Raw genomic sequence first — 20,789 nt, forward strand, 5'->3', positions numbered from 1 at the left:
AATCGAAAGACCAGAACACTTCAAACGTTTTGCCACGAAAACGTTACGTGTCGCCAGTGTTGTGTCGTCGTTTGCCGCAGGAATTCAAGAAACCAACCTCATGTCAAAAGTAGCACTAATAAACCAAAGACTGGGCCAAAGGCTAAACACGGGATGCTTTAACGTGCTGCCCAGTTAGCAAGCTGGCAGTTGACGATTTGCATGTTGGTAGCTGTTGTACTATACCGTGCCGTGTTTTGCGATTGAGACGTTTTGTATACGGTTACTTTATTCTCTGGTGTACAGCAACTATATAGAGAGCGGAGAAACAGAAAAAGCACTCCAATGTCAGGCCCCACGTGGGCATTTAGAAACTTCATCATAAAGTTCCCTCCGCTGCTTTATGATTAGAGCTGACACACTGGCGTCAAATCCATAAGGGGGGAGGGGGGGGGGGCACCGCGAGCCCGTTTACTTACTAATTGACAGCTCCGTCATGGTTGGTCACAGCTCCTGTGTCGGCGCTATAGCAAACGGTCTCAGTTTTTGCAGAGGCGACAGTTATGCAGGGAACATCTCTGGTGTTAATCATTTTTCTTTTAATTTCGTTATTGATACTGGCAATCATTTGGTCGCCAATATTGAGTCGTATAACATGAAAATTAATAGGGCTCTGAAAAACAAATGGTAGGTGACCCTGTTCTTTGACTTAGGTATCTCTTAAAACGAGAGAGCAGGGAGTGACGTCACATCCGCTCTGCTAGGCAGATGTAAAGTCTATGCCAGGCAACTGTTTTCCATTAATTAGGCGGTTAAATATCATACCACCTTATTGTGTCTGACGTCATTAGTGGCGTCATTACTTCCTCTTTCTACTTCCGGATTTCCAGGAATTTCGTCAAAGTCGTGCTCACGTGTCGGGTCTGTAATGTCTACGATTGTGTGCTTTGGTGTGCGGTAACAGTGATTTCTAATTAAATCTAGTTATTCAAGACACTTAAGTAACTCAACTTGTAACTGAACTTATGCTGCGATATTTTAGCTATAATGAAACCAATGAATTTTGCACTGTACTATATTTTTTCTATTTCTTTCTTTAATTTATTTTGAATTTCATCCCCGGTCGTCTCAGGAGGTGTACTGGAAGTGCTGCGAAAAAAAAAGAACAACAAAAAACAAGAGTGTCACTCGATGCCCGTCCCGCTAATAATGTAGCTCGTTGAAAGACTATCTTTAACAGAGCTTGATGGGCGGCTTTTGCATCGGCCGGACTGTGGGCCACAGTAAATCGTCAGAACGCCAATAAAGAAGGGCACTCGTATGGCATTGAAGACGGAAACGAAGGACTCTTTTTTTTTTAGTGAATCTTCCATTGTCTGCCTGGGAGTATCGCTCGTGCGACGCTCGGAACATCGCGCACCCTCGCGAGGACTCATGCGGCACCGACCCGTTGCAAGCCAGAAATAGACCGCCGCCGAGCAGCAGCAGCAAATAAAACTAAGAGCCTGTCGGTCGGCGCTCTCCCGTAACTCGAGAGCGTGCCACATCCGCTCGCGCAATAATGAGTGGACGGGATACCATAACTCGACTCCGGTTTCGTTCGTTCCACACGCGTGCTCTCTTTGGCTCGCCATGTTCGTCCCTTCATCAACGCCTTGCGCGATTCCGCCGAAGAAGGTGCCGCTCGCCGCCTCCTTGCACCCCTTCCCTCCCTCCGTCCCGGTATTCCGCTCATGCCTCATCTCCTTCGGACGATGGCGCGAACCCAGCGCACGATGAGACACGCAGCTTCCGCCGTGGCCTTTCGCCGCGCAGCACCAGCAGCAGCGCCCGTTTGTCGCGCGCGCTTCTAATCTCCTCCGCTGGGCTTGCCACCCGCGTCTCGCGCTTCATCGAGTATGGACGGCACCACGCATCGTTCTTAGTCTTCTGCTCCTTCTTGTCATCGCGAGCAGCGACCCGCCGCGGTATGATCTCTGCTGCCGGGCGCTGCTGCGAATCTCCACCCCGTCTTCCGGCCCTGTTGTTCCCGGCGCCTAGCCTTGGGATTCAGCGCCGGGAGAGGACGGGCTCTCCGAAAGGCTAGAGGCGGAGATGGGTAGCGGGAGCAGGAGACGGCATGCGAGAGAGATAGAGGGGTTGGCGCATTACGTCGCAACTTCTTTGTTCCAGGCTACTGGGTGGCAAGGGGAAGCGGGGGGGGGGGGGGGGGGGACGTCACAAGACCTCCCGGAGTCCACCATGTCCGAGACGCGGGGTTCGTGTGCATTCGGGGTACACGCGGCGTGTGGTTCCACGCAAGTAAGCACAGGCGAGAGCGAACGGATGAGACCCTCACAAACAGACGCGCAGAAGAAGTACACGAACATAGAGATGGGAACGAAGAGCGCGCGAGCCTCTCGCGCGGTGTCGTGTGATATCCGCGATGATCACGTCGTCCCTGTCTCGCACTCGAGATGGAGGTGGCGCTGCTCGCGACAAGGAGTTCTCGCTTGCGCGCTTATATACGACGCATTAAGTGCTCTCTCTCTCTCCCGCCTTCGGTGCTCCTCTGACGCCTCTCCTGATGATACGTTCCCTCCCTCTCCTTACGCAGTTGTACGACCGCATCAACACGAGCTCGTGCAGCCCCATCAAGTGCCCCCCGTCGGACGCCTGCGGCCGGGCGAGAGACGTGAGTGCTTTCTTAATTCTTACCCGCTTTCCTCCGTTCAGGTTTTGCCATAGTTATCCATCGTCCTCTATCCCGCCTGCCTTCCCTCTTGTCGTGTTCCTAATTAATGCAGTAGAGCTTGTAATGCCATGGTCCCTATGTCTTGAGTGCGAGGGTTCTTTTATTTTTTTTCCCTGTAGTTAAGGATGCGCCCTCTAATAATCTCTCAGAGTGCTTCCCGTCGCGTACGAAGGGCGTGCTCAGTGCGGCGCACATCCTTCCACCCTGTTCAAGAGAACCGAGATGCGGTTCTGGGAACGCCGACGTTATTATCCCAAGCACGACGGAAGACGGAACGCCAGCGCACCGCCGAACAACCGTCAGAAGCGCCTGTCACTTTTCATAAAATTGAAGACTTTTAAAATGCAGCTTTGGTTGGTTCTTCCCACCGCTTTGCGTGGGTTGCCGTCTGGAGTAGTAAACTGGGCTCATAGTGGAGAGAGTGTAATCCAAGGTGCTAACTTATTGGGCCGATCCGGATGCCAGTGCACTATATGCGTGCTCGCGAGGGCTTTAATGTGCTTTGCAGCGCGGACCAATCCCAGGCTCACATTGCAATGAGCCCACAGCACCCACGTTTTTTACGGAATTCAGCCAATTGAGCTAACCCGTAAGTGTCCCGAGCAGCACATCCCAGCAGGTCGGCCGTGACTTTGACATTTGTTGCATGGTGACAGAAGCGTGGTTGGCAATGAACTCCCTGACAGGGAGGTCAGATCGCCATTCTCTGCCTCTGATGAAGTGTGGATTGCCTACTAGCGAACTGCACTAACTAGGTATTTCTTTTTTTCAAATACCTTCGGAATAGGCAGAAGTTGCGGAAACGCAACCTATTTTTATAACAGCGAAGCGTGGGCCAACGCCGGAAATACTACTTCGCAGACAAGTGGCAAGGGTCGGCGCATCATTCTTACACACTAAGGCAACAGAATCAGCTTGCTTGAAGGCATACAAGCACGGTGTCCAGTTATAATAAAGGCCCGACCCATTACTATGACGAGATGGCCGGGAAGCGGCACGAGGAGTGCTTTACAAAGGACCTGCTGCGTTTTGTGTTCCTCAGAAACACCATGGGCCGCGGACTTACACTGTCTTTACGCTGGCTACGTTGATTGACTCACGCGTCCCAGAACTTCCCCTCCGTTGCAAGTATAGCAGTGACACAGCGCTCCTGAGGTGAAGCTTGGGGGCTTCTATCTAAATACATATGAGGACGGATAAACCATTTTTCTCGGCAACCACTCCACTGAATTTGATGAGGTTGGTTGAATTTAAAAGAACAAGTCGAATTCTAGTGACTGCAATAAGAGATTTCAAATTAGACTGTAATTTTTAATAAAAATCGTTGACAATCGCAAATTTTCAGAAAAGGAAACTATCAAGTTTACAACTCTGGCCAATGAAAACGCGATGTCACAATTCTGCAACTGCATCTAATAGTACACCTGAAGTGGACAGAAATTGATGTATTATACGTTGCACTCAAATACACCACTTATATACGAGGACGTTTTCAAAACCCTCGTAAGCATTGTAACAAATTCGTTTAGGATATGAATTGATATATCCAATTTGTGCGCCTTAGCTGCTCTAACGGTTGCGGTTTACAGAGCTGCATCATCCATTTTTAGTGCTGAGTTACAAACTTCGTGCTTCTATCTTTCTATAAACTTGCCAATTCCTGGCAATTTTTGTAGAAAATTCTATGGCATAAATCAAAATTGCGCTTCCTACGATCACTAGAATTTAACTTTCTTTTAATGCTACAAATTCCATTCAATTCCAGCCAGTGGTTGGCTCATAAAAGCATTTCGGCGTTTTACATGTATTCGAATAGGCACCATCGGAGTTAAGGTCTTTCCAGATCCCTTTAAACTATTAGACTCTGGTCTTACCTGTACCACGTCTCAACAACAGCTGCAGGTAACACGTCTGGCAGATGAATGTAACTGTTGCCTCTTTTCTGTCTCATCATTTATGCTGTTATAACAAAACAATACCTTAAAAGGTATACGCCACTGTCGAAATGTTTCATCATTGTTTGTCCGATTTTCGAACAGGAGGAAGATTTCCGAGATATTTCAAGGAAATTCAACAAGATCGTCAGATTGACTTTGAGGGTTATGTAATGTAGTGTGCGCAAAGTGAAACGCACGTAAAGGTGGCTCCACTGTCTCCACGCAGTTTTTTCGGCTTCCTCGTCGAAGAGAATACGCCTTTTTTTCAGACTGATGTAGATGTCTTATTGCGATAGCAATTCTACAGACGCTCGAGGCGTGTTCAAGCCGTTGGTGCGGACTACATTAGAAAGTGTTAGATTAGGGCGACGCAAGCGCTAGCGGGCCACAGCGCTTGCGTCCCCGTAATTTAAACTCTAATGCTGCCGTAACGGTCGATAGCGCCTGCCCCGCACTCAGCTGGAAGGCAGGGTTGCCAGATCGCTCTAACCACAGGTAGCCAAATTGGCCTCCGCAGTAGCCCAAATGTAGCCAAAAGCGAAACTTGTGGGTAGCCCAAAAGTAGCCAAACACTTTGTTTTTTTTTGTGTGTGTAGTTTCTTAAGCATATTGAATTAATTTTCGGCAAGATTACCTACATATTAGTTCTTCCCCGTTGACAACTCATGACCTCCGCGCGCATCGTCACGGAGGCCATGCGGCACGGAAAACAGATGCTGTACAAGCGCAAGAAGTGCAGAAACGCAGACATGCAGGCAAATTCATGATAAGGCAAATGCGGTCTTCATTGCAAATGCACTGTTTCATTTTATGCGAAGCATATTACGAGAGCTCAACCCAGCTCCTCAGGCGCGGCGGTGTCGCCTTGAATACCACGTGACACCGTGACGTCACGACAGAGGAGAAGTGGCTTTGGCTCAACTCTTGCAAGATGGGCTGGGTGGGAATCGAACCAGGGTCTCCGGAGACGGAGACGCTACCACTGAGCCACGAGTACGATGCTTCAAAGCGGTACAAAAGCGCCTCTAGTGAATGCGGTGTTGCCTTAGAAACGAGCTGTTTCTAAGGCTCAGGCGTGCGTCGCTTGCTCAGGGGCACATTTCGTTGCCGCGCCGAACGCTGCGTTGCTCGACGCTCACCGCGTCCAAGGCGAAGCAGAGTAACGCATGAGTTGTTTCTTCGTCTAGCCGAACCAAATATAGCCAAGCAACAGCAGTTCACCAAGCTAAACAGTGGTTCAACAACTAAAATAAAGGCTAGTATGCTTCGCATCCTGGGCTTAACCTTACCTAAGCCACAGCCATTTTTTTTTCCCAGAGCACCAAAAAATCACAACAACAACACAAAAATAGCACTGCGCAAGAAACACGCTAAGCAATGGCATGCATTCAGGCGTTCTGTATAACTGCTCACAGCTCATGATAATTTCACTTAACACCACACAACCCACTAAACGGAAAGCTACAAAAAATTTTAAGACAAAGTCTAACACAATAGATGACTGTTGGTACACAATCTAGTACGATACATAGACATAAAAAGTATGCTATGATTAAGTATCACGAGCTAATTGAGAAGTGGAACTGCTTGGTCGTACAAAATGTCAGAGCTGAAACGGGACAAAAATTCTTGGCCCGGTTTAAAATCTTTGCAGCAGCCTCCGTTCCTGGCCAGGCCAAACTTCACGTGGAGGAGGGCTACCAATGCCTAGTTCGACATTCTATTTCCAAGGTCGGTTTTAATGAGCGAGACCTGGCTGAACACTCGTTCAACGGCGGCATTTGATACGGGTAATTATAGCAAAGAGAGGAGGGTTTGGAGTTGTGAAGGGAACGGATGGCTGTGATGTCTGTGGGGCAACGGAAGAGGATATGTTCTACGTTGGCGTTCGCGCAGGGGCAATTTGGGCAAGAAGGGTCCGAGCGCATTGCCACGTAGTCGCCATGCGACAGGCAGAAAATTTGGCAAATTTCGGTTAGGTTCAGCCCGGTGTTCTCCCTCAGTTCTGGCGTCGAGGTCACCCGCGGCACACCGTCAACGGAAGCTTAAAGAATTTCATGCTTAAAACGTAGAACGCCGAAAGCTCACATGTGGAGACAGCAAGAGTCTATGTTCGCTGGCGCGCGTGCGCGGGTAGCATTAGTTCGCGGATGGTGACGGGTTTCCTGAGGGCAGCTTTCTTAATTAAAATTATCAAAAGGCCGCGATGCTTGACCTTTTGACATGCATATGTGTTCTCTAAGATAAAATTTTGCAAAGCTTGAGTTTGTAGCAGACGCGCTCAATATCTTTAACCAGCTATCTTCTGCATTTTGATTCCAGCGTGTTTTTCATTTGTGCTTAACTATTTTTACTTTTCTTTGCACAGGAAAAATATGCAGCCCAAAATAGCCATATAGCCAAAAGGAAAATTCTGACGCCAACTCGGACAAAAAGTAGCCCAATTCGGCTATTAATAGCCCAATCTGGCAACCCTAGTGGAGGGTTCGCAGGTCTTCGGGAACGCGCAACGCGTTTCATTTAAAAAATAGTTGTTGAACCACTGTTTAGCCTGGTGAACTGCTGTTGCTTGGCTATATTTGGTTCGGCTAGACGAAGAAACAACTCATGCAGGCGAGTGCACGAGCTGAGACCCGGCTATGTAGCTACGCGGCCGCAAGCGAGCGCACGAGTTGAGCCTCCGCTTCTGCAGCTGTTATGACGTCATATGGTAGCTACGCGGCCGCGCGCGGCGCAGCAAGGAAGAGCGTGGTTGTGCGGCTAGTATGCTTCGCATAAAAGAGAGATGGCAGCAGTAAGTTTTTCTTCCTCCACCTGGTTCTTCTTTCTTGGTGTTTTCGTTCGTTCTCGGCTCCTCCCAAGCCGCTGCTCTGTTCTCTGCTTCGGTGTTCCGGAACTAAACATGCTGGATGGCAATAATTTGAACTGAATTTATTTACAGACAGGCATTACCGGTTACACTGAGTATATAGTAAACAAGGAAAGAAGGTTCACATTAACGAATGCGGCTGAGCAAAGGCCTCGGGGCAGTCCGTCGCTCCGATCGGGCACTTGACGAGATGATCGGTCCGTTGTCTCTCATTCTCAGACTACACTGAAACCTCTCAGTGCATACTAAACCAGGAAAACGAGTTCATATTAACGAATGCGGCTGAGAAAAGGCCTCGCAGCAGTCCTTCGCTCCGATTGGGCACTTGACGAGATCGGTCCGTTGTCTCTCAAGTCTCAGATCACACTGCCCGCTCAGCCGCGCACATTCTAACTCCCAGCAGCGGGACCATCCGTCCGGGCTGCGTATTCGCACCGGCGGTGGCCGCCGTTCAAACCACCCGAGCCGCCCGCGCCGGGTCGGCCCGACCCAAACACTCTCCAAAGACTCCCTTCTCCCGATGCCACTACAGCGGCTCGCTGCACGATTTATGGCGCTCGCCAGAACCACTGCGCGAGGACCCCTGTCGCTCCCTTTTTCGCCGAGCAGCGTCCGGCCACTCCCTTCCCAAAGCAGGCGCTCTCTGGAAGTGGCCCGCGTGCGAGCCAACAGCACGACATTGCAATGCAGCAGATACACAAACACAGACTGGACCCCAGAGAAGTCGAGCAAGCACGCACTTCAACCAAACCAAAAGAATGCGCACATGTCTTTAACCAAGGCGAACACTCACAACTACCTTACAGCAGCGTTCTGCTTTCCGCTGCTGGCACGAACGTTGTGCGCGCACCCACATTAGCGTTCGCGTCGCTGATATGCAGCTATGCGCATGCCACCACGGTGGTGCATACAGTAGTCTGAGCGGACAGTAAATTTGAAACTACAAACGGGGCCGATGGTTTTCTGTCGTCAAATACATGTCGTGCACCATCGATGTATGTACGTCGCCCACAATACCGCCTATACATCAACGCGCTGTCGTTTTCATTCCGCCGTCATCATCCTGTTGTCCTTTCATCGCCTTCATGCCGCTGTGATCGTTCATTCGCTGTCATGTCATCGCCATCATTCTGACATCTTCTCTCTGTCGCCGTCACTGCCTTGCCCTGTCGACCTCGAGCTATATCCTCGAGCCGTCGTCGTCATACTGTCATCGTCATTCCGTCGTTATCAGTCCGTCGCTTTCGTCCATCGTCTTACGTCATTGGCGTCATTGCGTCGTCGTCACGGGGTCACCGTCATACCGTCGTAGTCGCTCTATGGTCGTCATTTTGTCTTAGTCACTCTAAAGTTGTCGTCCCGTTGTCGTCATGGCTTTGTCGTCATCCCACCTTGTTTCTTTCCATTGTCCTCGTGCTGTCGTCGCAATACAGTCGTCATCGTTACGGCATCGTCATTCCACTATCACCGTGCCGTTGCCATCATTCCACTTGCGGCACTCCCTTAGCCACGCCGTCATTGTCGAACCATCGTTACCATTCGCGCATCGGCATCACGTTGTCCTCACGCCGCGGTCGTCATACCATCGTCGTCACTACAGCGTCGTTTTCCTATTGTCGTCACACAGCCATCGTCGTGCCATTCATGTCGTTCTAATTCCTTCCTCGTCGTGCGTGGCATGACCATGATCGAGCACAGAAGCATATGTTGAACGAGACGGCTGTCATTGAAAAGGTTTACAATTGGGCCGTGTGGGCTTGCAAATGTTCGCTAAACTGGAACAGCATTATTCGCACGCACAAAGCTTGGCTTAAACCGATTCCCACATCGCGTGGGATCCACAGATTTTTTTTAGACGGCACATACCCGCAGGAACGACCCACATTTTAGATTGTACCATCCTCGGGATCGGCCTACATTTCTAGACCGCACAAACCCAAGGGAACGGATTTAGACGACAATATATCTCCGGAATCGGCCCGCGAAAGAGGCAAGAAACGCACACCTTATGCGGGAAAGTGGGGTTAACTCTCGGCGTCGTCTTCAAAAAGATCGTGCGAATTCCACCCACTGTAGGAGTGGGTGTAAGCGAACCTTTCTCTACTGTTTCTCTACTGTTGATTGATGGAAACTTGTGGGAATTCTATGGAGAGTGTTCAGGTTGTACAGCGTTTGCTGCAATACGAGAGGCGTAAGGTGATGCTAAACGTTCATCTTGCGTGCACCACTTGTGTTTGTCAGCGTAGTACACATAACACACAGCGATATGCGTTTGCTTGAGGCGTTTTTGTGCGCGATTACTTAGCCGGCGAAATGGTTAGCATGGCCATTGCCTCACGGGGTGCATTATATCGCGGAAGAAGTGTTGATTTGCTGTACGGCGCTTGCGATGCTTGTGGCTGCATGTCCTGCGTCATTTGTTCGCCTGGAAAATGTTGCACGGTGTTTATCATTCAGAAGTAGCCGATATTTACGGTACTGTTCCCGCACCTTGAATTTACATTTTTCACGTTGGTCCGCGACATTTGCCATGTGTAGTAGTAGTCTTTCCTTTATTAACGAGATCCAAAATGAAGCATGTTTTCTGACGTCGCCTTTCTCCTTTCCCACGATCCTCCCATGTATGCGAGCTGCCATGGGCGAAGTGCGGTAAGGTTGTTATTCACTCGTTTCGTGATTGTGTCGATGTCTCAATAGGTACAGGATCCGACGCTACCCATGCTCTGCCTCCTCTCTCTACGCGTCCTCTCTGCCATTCTTTGTGCCTCTTCTCTGTACTATTGTCTTCAAAGAAAAGTAAATATTCGATATGCTCCGCACCCCGGAAAGTCGCGCAGTTCGCGTCTGTTACAGCGAAGAAAGTTCTGTTGGGTACAGAAGCTGGACAGGTCGGCGAGTAGCCGTTTGGAAGCTTCACCGAAGAAGTGCTGATATTTTAACATGATAGCGTTAAGGGGCCCCGTGTCGTAGAAGATGCGGTGTCGGGGGTCGACGTCGGCGGTGTTGTCCATGAGCGAAAATTGCCGTATATGTTTAGGTATATGTATATGCCATTTATTCCTATGTGACACGTGGTATGTGCGGGTTATATTGCCGCACCATTGTATCACTAAAGGCGTTCATACCGTGTCTCACATCTTTGACAAAAAGTTATTGCTCGGAATTTTGAGAATGACAGCCCGCAAACAAATGTCATGCAACAAAACAGCAGCAGAGCACACTTTTTATGTTAAATATTCTCAGACTTAAACGTTAAAAGTGCGATACAATAGCATAAACATAAAAACGATGGATTTTTTTTGTTTGCGCGTGGCTGTTCACTATCTCCGGGATCGGCCCACGCAAGAGGCCGTGTTTTCACTAGAAGGCTCACCTTCGCGCATAACGTTCGCCGCGCCAACGTTTCCGGGTAGACATTACGGCTACATATGCTGCGGTTGCCGGGAAGCGTGAGAAGCAGTGAGGTATCTTTGAATGCTATCGCGTTTCACTCTTAAATGCGATGTCCTCCAAGTTTGTGTTCGAAGCTTGAACATTTTCACAGTGTGGTGAACGCAGGCTAAGTTGACACTCTCCTTCATCTTCTCCAAAAGTATTGCAGTAACTGCTTGCAATGAAGCCACTTTCTTGTAACCGTATATCTTGGCCCTCAGGTGTCAACATCTTTGTTGTGGTAGGGAAGGCTTGTTAACGGTTAACCGTTTAAGAAATTAGTCGACGTAAGTAGTATTTCCATTTCCTCTGGGGACGTTGACAGGTAAGTGAGTGGCCTGGAGTTAATTACTGCCTCTACCTCATACAATACCGTCCTTAATTTTTCAAGCGTGAGCTTTGTTTGGCCTCGGATCTTCCGGAGGTTGGTCTTGACAGTTCTTATCAATCCCTCCCAGAAGCCGCCCCGCCATGCCGCTCTTTCTGCGATGAACTTCCGCTCCATTCTTCTTTGAAGGCATGCAATAGTCTTGGAGCTCTCTACTGAACAATACTCTTACCAAAAAAGCGTTTTCCTTTGATGCTTTCTTGAAAGCCTGTGCGCTGTCTGTGCATATTAATTCAGGAAATCCACGACGCAATATAAATCGCCGAAACGTCAGCAGAAAACTTTCTGCTGACAGACCCGTGGCTAATTCGAGATGTACTGCTCTTGTGACGACACAAATCGACAAATTATAATTCACAACAGCAAGACTCAACAATGACAGCGACAGCCGATGAGGAGTTGCAAGAACTTTTGGCCTATCTTCTTGTGGAAGTTGAATGCCGAAAGTTCTCAAAGAAAACTAAATGTTCCAATTTGTTCTGTGCGATCACAAAGGCAAGCTCTGTAGTTTCTGCAATGCTTTTGCGAGATGCTAACGCGCAATTACAGCAGTCCACAGAGCACTGCGCCGACGTCCACGGAGCTTTAGAAAGCATTTTGACGACGCCCAGGGGACTCTAATTGGAAAAAACCTAATAAACACCAAAATAAACATGCTTTCAAACGTCTCCTATTTTCTCTTCCGCGCTCACTAGGGTGCCTCGATGCACTCTCCCTTTGATGCGCTATCGGCTTTGAAGTGCCCTAATGGTTACCAACTGCCTATAGATACTCTCAGCGATCAACTGTACCAAATAAAAACGAAATTCACGCAGTGCGCTAAAGTGAAATTTCTAGTTACAGAGGTCCGCAGTATGTATGGTAAACGAAGAAGTTCAAGTGTTGGCGTATTCCAGTGAAACGTTCTACCCACAGAGGTAAAACAAGCAGCTAATTTTCAGACAGCAGACATCATTAAGCCTATGTTTTCATGACCTTATTTTCACTGTATATCATAACATTCACCTCATGCTTTTCCTAGTGCATTTCTCTTCATTTGTAAACTTTCAATTAGTACACCGTCTGCATGGTGACAAGTCTTTGTATTATATACAATTTTTGACCTTCTCTAATGTAGAAGTGGTTATTGCTGCTCAGTGTGTTTAGTGCACGCATCTGTGCTGTATGCATTTTACTTCGCTTCCTGTACATAACTTTGTTACGGATTCCAATTAGTCTCCAGTTAGGGACCTAAATGCACTGTTCACATATTTTTGTTCCTGTACTGTGCGCAAGAAAGTAACTTTCAATTCACTGCAACCAGCGACATCGCGCTAGCCGCAGAACAAAATAGCAACTGAGCCGCCATGGCGGGAGGGATCTTTCTTCATCTTGACACAGCATGTGCAATAGCAGTTACGTGTTAGTGCGCGCCCGACAGCAATGATGATGACAAGCTGAAACATTCTTGTGTGTCTCGAGTGTCTCGCGATATCGTCCGTATACATAGGCGAGCACTCTGAGCCTGGCTGCCTTCTTTAGCTCATAATGGGGTGCACGCAGGTGCTGGAGTGGATCCAGGACTGCCCGATGGGGACCACGCCGGAGATGGAAGAGCTGCAGGCCATACTGTGCAAGCCGCACGTGCGGGTGAGTCTCCTTCCGCTGCCTTCTTCTGAGAACGCCCACTCGCGTCGCGCGCAGAACGACGCGAGCAGGACTGGCGACCGAAATTGTCCCGTGACGTTTTAACGCGATAACGTTAAGGGTCCCGTGTCGCGGAAAATCCGGCGTTAGTGTCGGCAGCGATGTCCGCATTAGAAAAGAAATCGTCCCGAACCGCGCATCCCGATCCACGTGGGTCCTCCACGTGGCGCATAGGCGTTACTGAATTTATTGAATTTCTCGGAGTAAAATGCGTCAAAAGATTCGTAAAGTACGACTTATACACAACCTACAGACATGATAACGTCTGATTGTAATTTGAATATACGAAAAAAAAACATAATTCTGTTACGCGGAAACTCAAACACAAACCTCTTTTCCAGCCGCCGTTTGACGTCTGTCTTAACAGAAGCTGTGCGCCCCGCTCGGTTCCTTGTTAAACCAGCCAGACGGCGGTTGCCTCCGCGCATCCGTAGGCCCCCTGAATAAAACCGAAGGTAGTGGCATACTTTTATCTTGCCGCCGCAGCTGCGACGAGGAGCATGTGTGGAGGCAGGAGAGAAGGTGCCACCCGTGCGGGCTGAGGACGCAGAGAGGATGCATTATGGTATTCAATGAAAGCGAGGCCTTTTTTTTTGGGGGGGGGGGGGGCACTTAGCACTCACCGGTGGCGTAGAAAGCGCCGGCTGCCTAGGAAGCCTACGTGCAAGCGCTGAGGCCACCGTACGGGCCGATTATCGCGTTTCCATTGCTGATCGCTGTATAAAAGGGAAATCTATTCGTACATAAATACGTTAAGAGAAACAGGCTACATACTGCATTGAAAAAAAGTTCATTTACACTTTGCACAAAAATAACGAAAGTAAGCATGTGTGCAAGGCTATGTACAGAGATAGTGCATATGTATAGACTAATAAACAGATACTATGCAGGTACGAATATCCAGAACGTTACGTATAGTACAGCGAAGTAACATTGAATAGAAAACCAGAAACATTACCTGAAATTTGCTTTTATCGCCGCTCTGGGCAAAAAGCTAGATGAACTCGCCAGTATTGTACCCAAACAACAGGACACGGCCATCGGCGGATAAATTCATGCTCTCCCCGGAAGAAGAGCTCGTCCGAGAGGAAGGTGAGCATCTCTTGCCTCAAGCAGCCCAGTATTGGCCACGTTGCACTATACGGCGACATCTGCATGCCACAGCTTCACAACGATTGCACCAAATGCTAAAAAGGGCCGTCACCAACAGATAAGATGGGCCCGCGAAACGCCCGCGCGGAAGCGTTCTGCCCGAAACAAAGTACCGTACGCCCTGGCCCCGCAGCCCCGCAATGGACGGCACGACAAAATACACGTGCGCCGACGCACTCGGTAGTCGCGTGTCTCATTGGCTACACTGACATGCATTTGGAACATGTGGATCATCGCACCACGCCCCAGTATAGCCCCTCCCGAGTGTAGAGCAGACCCCGGCCGAGTCGCCAAATAAAATCACGGGAGCGACCAGGCAGCGTATATCCATGGCGATCCGCTTCCCATGAAAATGGTGCGCTATGCATGAGACGCCGGTCAGAGGGCATCAGGGGTAGCCGGAGAGCGCCCATTGTTTCGGCCACCTTATCAGAGGAGATGTCGACATCCCTGCATGTAGCTGAGAGAAGCGTACGGAAGGCTACGCTTGCCCTTCATGTACACAGCAGCCGCATCCGTCGACTGAGGTCCACGATTCGCGGTGCTCGTCGGAAGCAAAACACGTGAAGACGTTCCAAGAAAATACCTTGCAAGGGTCTGCGCAGGAGTTTCGTCCTTTAGCAGGGTCCGCATTAGAGTACGCAGCTAGCAGTATTGCAGCTGCTACCGAGACATTATAGGGAAAGAGAAGCTGCCGCAGTCGCGGAGCTGCCCGAACGTCTAGTTCAGTGCCACCCGCCCAGTAAAACGAGTTGGTGCGCCTTTGCACACTCCTCGAGGCACGAAGGAATGGCCTAGCTGCATCGCACAGGTACCAAAAGTCTCCCTAGGAAAGCAGACTGAGTTAAGTAGCGTTGTTCAAGAAGAGTAAAATCGAAATCGTGGCGATACATCCGCGTGAGCTTTGGTGTGAGGGGATGAAACCCGCGCCACCACATAGTATGCAGTGCTCGTGGCGTGGGTAGAAAGGCAAACTCAGTGCTTCATTTGGTGTCAGCAATAAGTATACGACACGATACACGATAAGTATACGATAAGTATACACGGTACACGATAAGTATACGATACTATATACTATATATACAAGGACGCACTGCGTGAACATTGCTCTTTAATGCTAGTATGTGACTGGCCTCCATGCACCGAATGAAATGCCGAGAATTTTGATTCTCGGATGCTACTGTAATTTCGAGGTGATGTCGAGACGTGCGTTTGGAGAATCCCCGAAGAAGAAAAAAATAACTGTCAGTTTTGCCCGAAAGCGAGTCATTGAAAGCGATAGCATGGTTTGGCGTTGCACTGAAAGCGTCTCGGGAGGCTGGCGTGATGAGCGTGCCAGTATAGCGCAGCGGGTAGGGGTGGCACCTCGATGGCGCACGAGATGAGAGTCACGGGAAAACACACGGACGCTGCTCGGCGCTTTCCAGTTTGACCATGGCTGAGCTTGAAGGCCAGATTTACGGAACGAGAGGCGTTTTCTGGGTTTGTACCTGCAGGAGTCCTAGAACTATCGCTGTAAAAACCTGCACCTGTATATTTGCCTAGAATCGAATACATTATCATATCTGCCGAATGTACATCTGTCAAAACAACCAAAGTTATACTGAATATACCTGGCTTTCTTTATAACTACCCAACATAAATGTAAATGCATATTTAAAACCACTAATAGGGACAAATTATTCTATACAAATTTCACATCCTTTATCCTATGACGTCTCAGCGTACAAAAAAAGAACTGTCTGTATCATCCAACGCCGTTCGAAAATTCCTCGCTAAAGTTAGCGATAGAGTCGTGCGATGTCAAGATAGAGAACGATTTATGTAGGTAAACAAACTTCGCAGCCATGCGCTACTTTGCCAAATCATTTACCAAGGGTCAACGCTTAGTTTTCCGAACTTGCGACGTTTCTGCTTGCATTTTATCATCTTTAATAGTATTATGTAAAAAAGGAAGCCATCGTTTTTGTATCTTCACTAGAACTCTTTCGTTCTTTTTTTACGTTTCACTAAAATAAAGGTGAACCACGGCAGAACCAACCTCGGATTGACATCTTTGTAAGCGACAGCTTGCGCATCACGACAAGACAGGCGCTGCAAGCTTTAGTTACGGATTTCAGTGAAGAGCCATACTGTCACCCAAAGATATGAATATGGGGGGGGGGGGGGGGGGGGGGGGGTGGATAGGATTCTTCACGAGAAGGGGAAAGTTGGCCCTATATTCAGTAGCCCTCAAGGTAGCACGGCCCAGCGCCAACGGGAAGGGGGAGAGTGGGGGAAAATGAAATAAATAGGGCAAGACGTCTTCATGGCAGATACACAGCGAGTCGGCAGGCAGGAGCCCATTGAGGCGCCCTCCGGGACTTCAAGCCTTGTCATCAGGTGTCAGGCTATAGCAGAGCTGGCTGTACAGGGAGGACAGATCGGTTGGGGCGGGCAGGGTTGGTTTCCGCTCTGTGGGGACAGCTTCCCGGCTGTCCACTTGACGAGGAGTCTTTCGAACATCGCGGAAAGCCCTGCCGAGTCGAGAAACTCGACGACGCTATGGAGTGCACGAGTGGACGTTGCCCAGTAGTTTGTACGAGAGGTGAGAGAAATATGACTTCTGATTCATTTCCGTGCGCCTGGGCGTCAGATATGGCGACTTCGGATGATCGTGCGCGGTGCGCGTCATGGCGCAGTGCTTACTGTTGGTGAAAAAAAAAAACTATAGGTTCATGCGCAGTGTTTATTGTCGGTGGACAGCAGCGCACTGGGTGACCCAAGTGACCCGAGTGACCCAAGTTGGGGTGAAAGAGGTTAGAAACTGACAACATCACACGGATCCTTCAAAACGTCTGCGATGCTAGGCGTAATCGAACCTGCGTCGCACGGGTTCCATGGGCACAGCGGCACGACGCTTTATCGAGCTGCGCCACGAATGCGTGCGATGCATCACTAATTTATTATAATAACAACAATCACCATTATGTCATCATCGCTACTTTTAATGCGAAAGTTTCTTCTCCGACTGCAGGCCACTTTTTTTGCAAGCAAGCAGCCGTGTGAGGTATTTCGCCGTTTTGGTTGGCCCATCCCCGTGGTAGTACCGCCCATGTCGGCGTTTTCGCGGGCCGATCCCGGTAATAGTGAAGTCTAAAATTATGTGCCACAGGGACGACTGAATATGTGCGCCGGACATGTACAGTGTGGCCCCTGGGACTACTCTGGGACTGGTACGTGCAAATGGCGCGACTGCATCGGTATGAGACACTGCGTTTTAGTTTGCTTTAATTTCAACATTCTGTCTTCCTCATTAGGAACACTACAGCATATAAGCTCTACATAACTGCTCGCTACACAATATTTAGGTTATTCGTACAACTGTTCGCTACAAATCATGGATGCTTAGCATTATGTACACGTCAAGTACAGTTTAGCCTGGCATTTTTTTTTACTTTACAGCGAAGCTGTTATGCGACCAGAAGCGTTCAAAAACGCTGTATGCCAGTTTTCTCAACTTTATGTAAAAAGAAACTAAAACATTCACGAAGTTCATATATTGAGGAAAGACGGAAACTGAAAGGGGGCAATATGCATACGAATATTGAAATGTCTGTCTCAGTTAGGAGTTAAATGAAAAATTTTAAACTCTACTTTGCTTCCCGATTATAAACGTTACATGAAACGCCTTGAAAGTTTGGGCTCTTCCGGGGGAGCACCATTAAAGTTGGATATTTCATATTTATAGGAAATATGGACCACTTCGTGGATAACCTGCATCGAAAGTTCTAAGTGTTTAGGGCCAATATGTATTTTGAAAATAATTACGGCATGTTCGCCTTCCCCCAATTCTTGTACTTCATAAACAGCGTGTGGCCGCTGTTCCCCAGTCTCCTTGGTGAACTATACGAGGTACGATGTTCACATTTCACTCAAATAAGAAGCATGTTGAGATTGACGTGAATGCGTCGTCTGTATAGCTTCATGACAGCCTTTGTAAAAAAAGTTATCTATTCGAACTTTACAGAGTGTCGTACAGCCGTTATTCAACATATTTCATACATTCCTATAACAACTGCACAACACACCAGCTTCAAACTCTGTGAAAATACTTAAAATGTCAAGTGTAATCTGTGACAAAACTTTCGTGCTGCTGGTTTAAACAGTAGCGTTGCAAAATTTCTTGAACCCTCGTTCTTTCTTTCTTATTTTTCATGTGCAATATATACCAGATTTCTAGTTGGTTTCTCGGTCGTCCTTGGCGAACTAAACAAGGTACCTGCCTCGTTGATATATCGCGAAATTAAGGGGTAGTTTACGCAGTGTTTGAAATATGTGCTCTTATTGCGGCAGTGCAATAAATTACGCATGAAGGAGCGTTATGAGAGTGCATTACGCGCGGCGCAATATTTAACCCCCTTCCCCCCCCCCCTCACCCGGGGCTTAACTACATACGCCACTTCGATCGATCTTAGCAAGAATGGGTGGACTTCCACTGCAAATCTGCATGCGAAGATAAATGCGTATGCATCAAATACAGCTCTTGCGAAACAAAATTCGGAAACAATACTTTGCAAGCGTCGCGTTGCCGTTATCTGCTACGTTTCCCGATGTCCCGAAATAAATTCGCGTTACACAATCTCTATATTTAACAGGAATTGGTAACATTTTAAGTCCGAAGTGTCCCGAAAATTTAATGTTACGGGCTTAATTAGGCGCGTTACAAATACTTCTTGAACCCTTTTCGGTACATGATATATCGTTCGCCCTGCGTCTTCGGTGAACTAAACGAGGCACCTATTTATGATTGGTGAAAGGGAGGGTCAGATAGCGGTTATGTGTAGGCAAAGTTGAAAGTGGTTGGGTTTATGGCGGCTTTTGCAATAAATTACGTATGCTAGCGTCCAGGAGCGTTACGAGCTTTTCAAGATCACGCAGAATTTAGCCCCTTTCCTTGGCAGAACGACAAATTCTACCAAAATTAAATTTAGCAGAAATAAGCAAGAAACAAGATTGTGCGCGAAGATTGTGCACGAAGTTAAATGCCCGTAAAAAGAATATTGTTTGTGCAAAAGAATTTGAGCAAATGTTTTAAAGTGCCATCCTGGCGTTATGAGATATGCTTCCTAATAAACGATATATAACTCTATTTTTAACTAAGTTTATGTTTGCTGGAAAGGGGGGGGGGGGGGGGGGCTGTTCATGTTTAATGCAATGTGCGACGAAACTTCATCATACCGGGCTTGATTAGAGGCATTGTAAATAATTATTGAACGTTCCCTTTATATATTTCTTTTGTGTGCGTTATACAAGGTTCGTAGTAGGTTTCCTTTGTCGTCGTCATCATCATCATAATCAGCCTGCTTACGCCCACTGCAGGGCAAAGGCCTCTCTCATACTTCTCCAACTACCTCGGTCATGTACTAATTGTGGCCATGCCGTGCCTGCAAACTTCTTGATCTCATCCGCCCACCTAACTTTCTGCCGCCCCCTGCTACGCTTCCCTTCCCTGGAATCCAGTCCGTGACCCTTAGTGACCATCTGTTATCTTCCCTCCTCATTACATGTCCTGCCCATGCCCATTTCTTTTTCTTGATTTCAACTAAGATGTCATTAACTCGCGTTTGTTCCCTCACATAATCTGTTTTTTTCTTATTCCTTAACGTTACACCCATGATTCTTCTTTCCATAGCTCGTTGCGTCGTCCTCAATTTCAGCAGAACCCTTTTCGTAAGCCTCCAGGTTTCTGCCCCGTACATGAGTACTGGTAAGACACAGATGTTATACACTTTTCTCTTGGCGGATAATGGCAACCTGCTATTCATGATCCGCGAATGCCTGCCAAACGCACCCTAGCCCATTCTTATTCTTCTGATTATTTCAGTCTCATGATCCGGATCCGCGGTCACTACCTACCCTAAGTAGATGTATTCCCTTACCACTTCCAGTGCCTCGCTACCTATCATAGCGAGGCACTGGAGGTTTCCTTTGTGTCCTCGATCAACTACGAGGTCACCTTGTTTATATCTACCCGAATACGTTACATACTGGCAAGGTTTCAAACGGGCCAGTAAACATAGGGGCAGCGCATTGCAGTGCGTGATTTAGTTACGGGCAGCTGAAATGTTCATTGCAATTTAACAAACGAAACAGCTTCGCTGAGAATTGGTTTATAATTCTGCGAGGTCCACACGAGCCTGCAAACTATTTTCTTGCTTTTTTTTTTCAAATCGTCTGTACTAGAATCCTAGGGTGCCTCATCGAGGTATTCTTGGTCAGTTCCATCACAGAGACTCGCCTAACACTTGGCATTACCAGTTCGGATCTCTGTCTCGGAGAGTTCTGTCGTCTCGCTTCGGTGCGCGGAACTTCACCTTGCAAGCATTCTGCTCTCAAGCTCGTGCATAACATTAACAATGCTAGAAGTTAATCTAGCGTGCGCATCTGCGGCATAACCTCACGGCAGAGGAAGCAAGTGAGCGCGCGAGTCAGCCACGTCGCTCGCGCAGCAAAACCGCGCGTAAAAGTATTGCCTTTCGATGCGCCCGCCAGCGTCTCCGTCTTCGCTGTATTACAAAAGACGTACGCTCTCTGAGCTCCGGAGCTGCGCACGTCTCTCTTTCGGCATGA

General features: G+C 48.3%; 1 protein-coding gene across 5 annotated transcripts in view; it reads left to right on the top strand.

Moving 5' to 3' along the window:
* Positions 1-20,789, top strand: part of CASK (peripheral plasma membrane protein CASK) — an 815,631-nt gene that overhangs the window by 691,503 nt on the left and 103,339 nt on the right. For all 5 annotated transcript variants that reach the window (XM_070532311.1, XM_070532313.1, XM_070532312.1 and 2 more), the window contains 2 exons: positions 2,576-2,653; positions 12,882-12,968. In XM_070532311.1, the coding sequence (XP_070388412.1) occupies positions 2,576-2,653; positions 12,882-12,968 (165 nt within the window). The remainder of the gene's footprint in view (positions 1-2,575; positions 2,654-12,881; positions 12,969-20,789) is intronic.

Source organism: Dermacentor albipictus, chromosome 1 (genome assembly GCF_038994185.2).
Source record: "Dermacentor albipictus isolate Rhodes 1998 colony chromosome 1, USDA_Dalb.pri_finalv2, whole genome shotgun sequence".
In the NCBI taxonomy this organism is placed as follows: Eukaryota; Metazoa; Arthropoda; class Arachnida; order Ixodida; family Ixodidae; genus Dermacentor; species Dermacentor albipictus.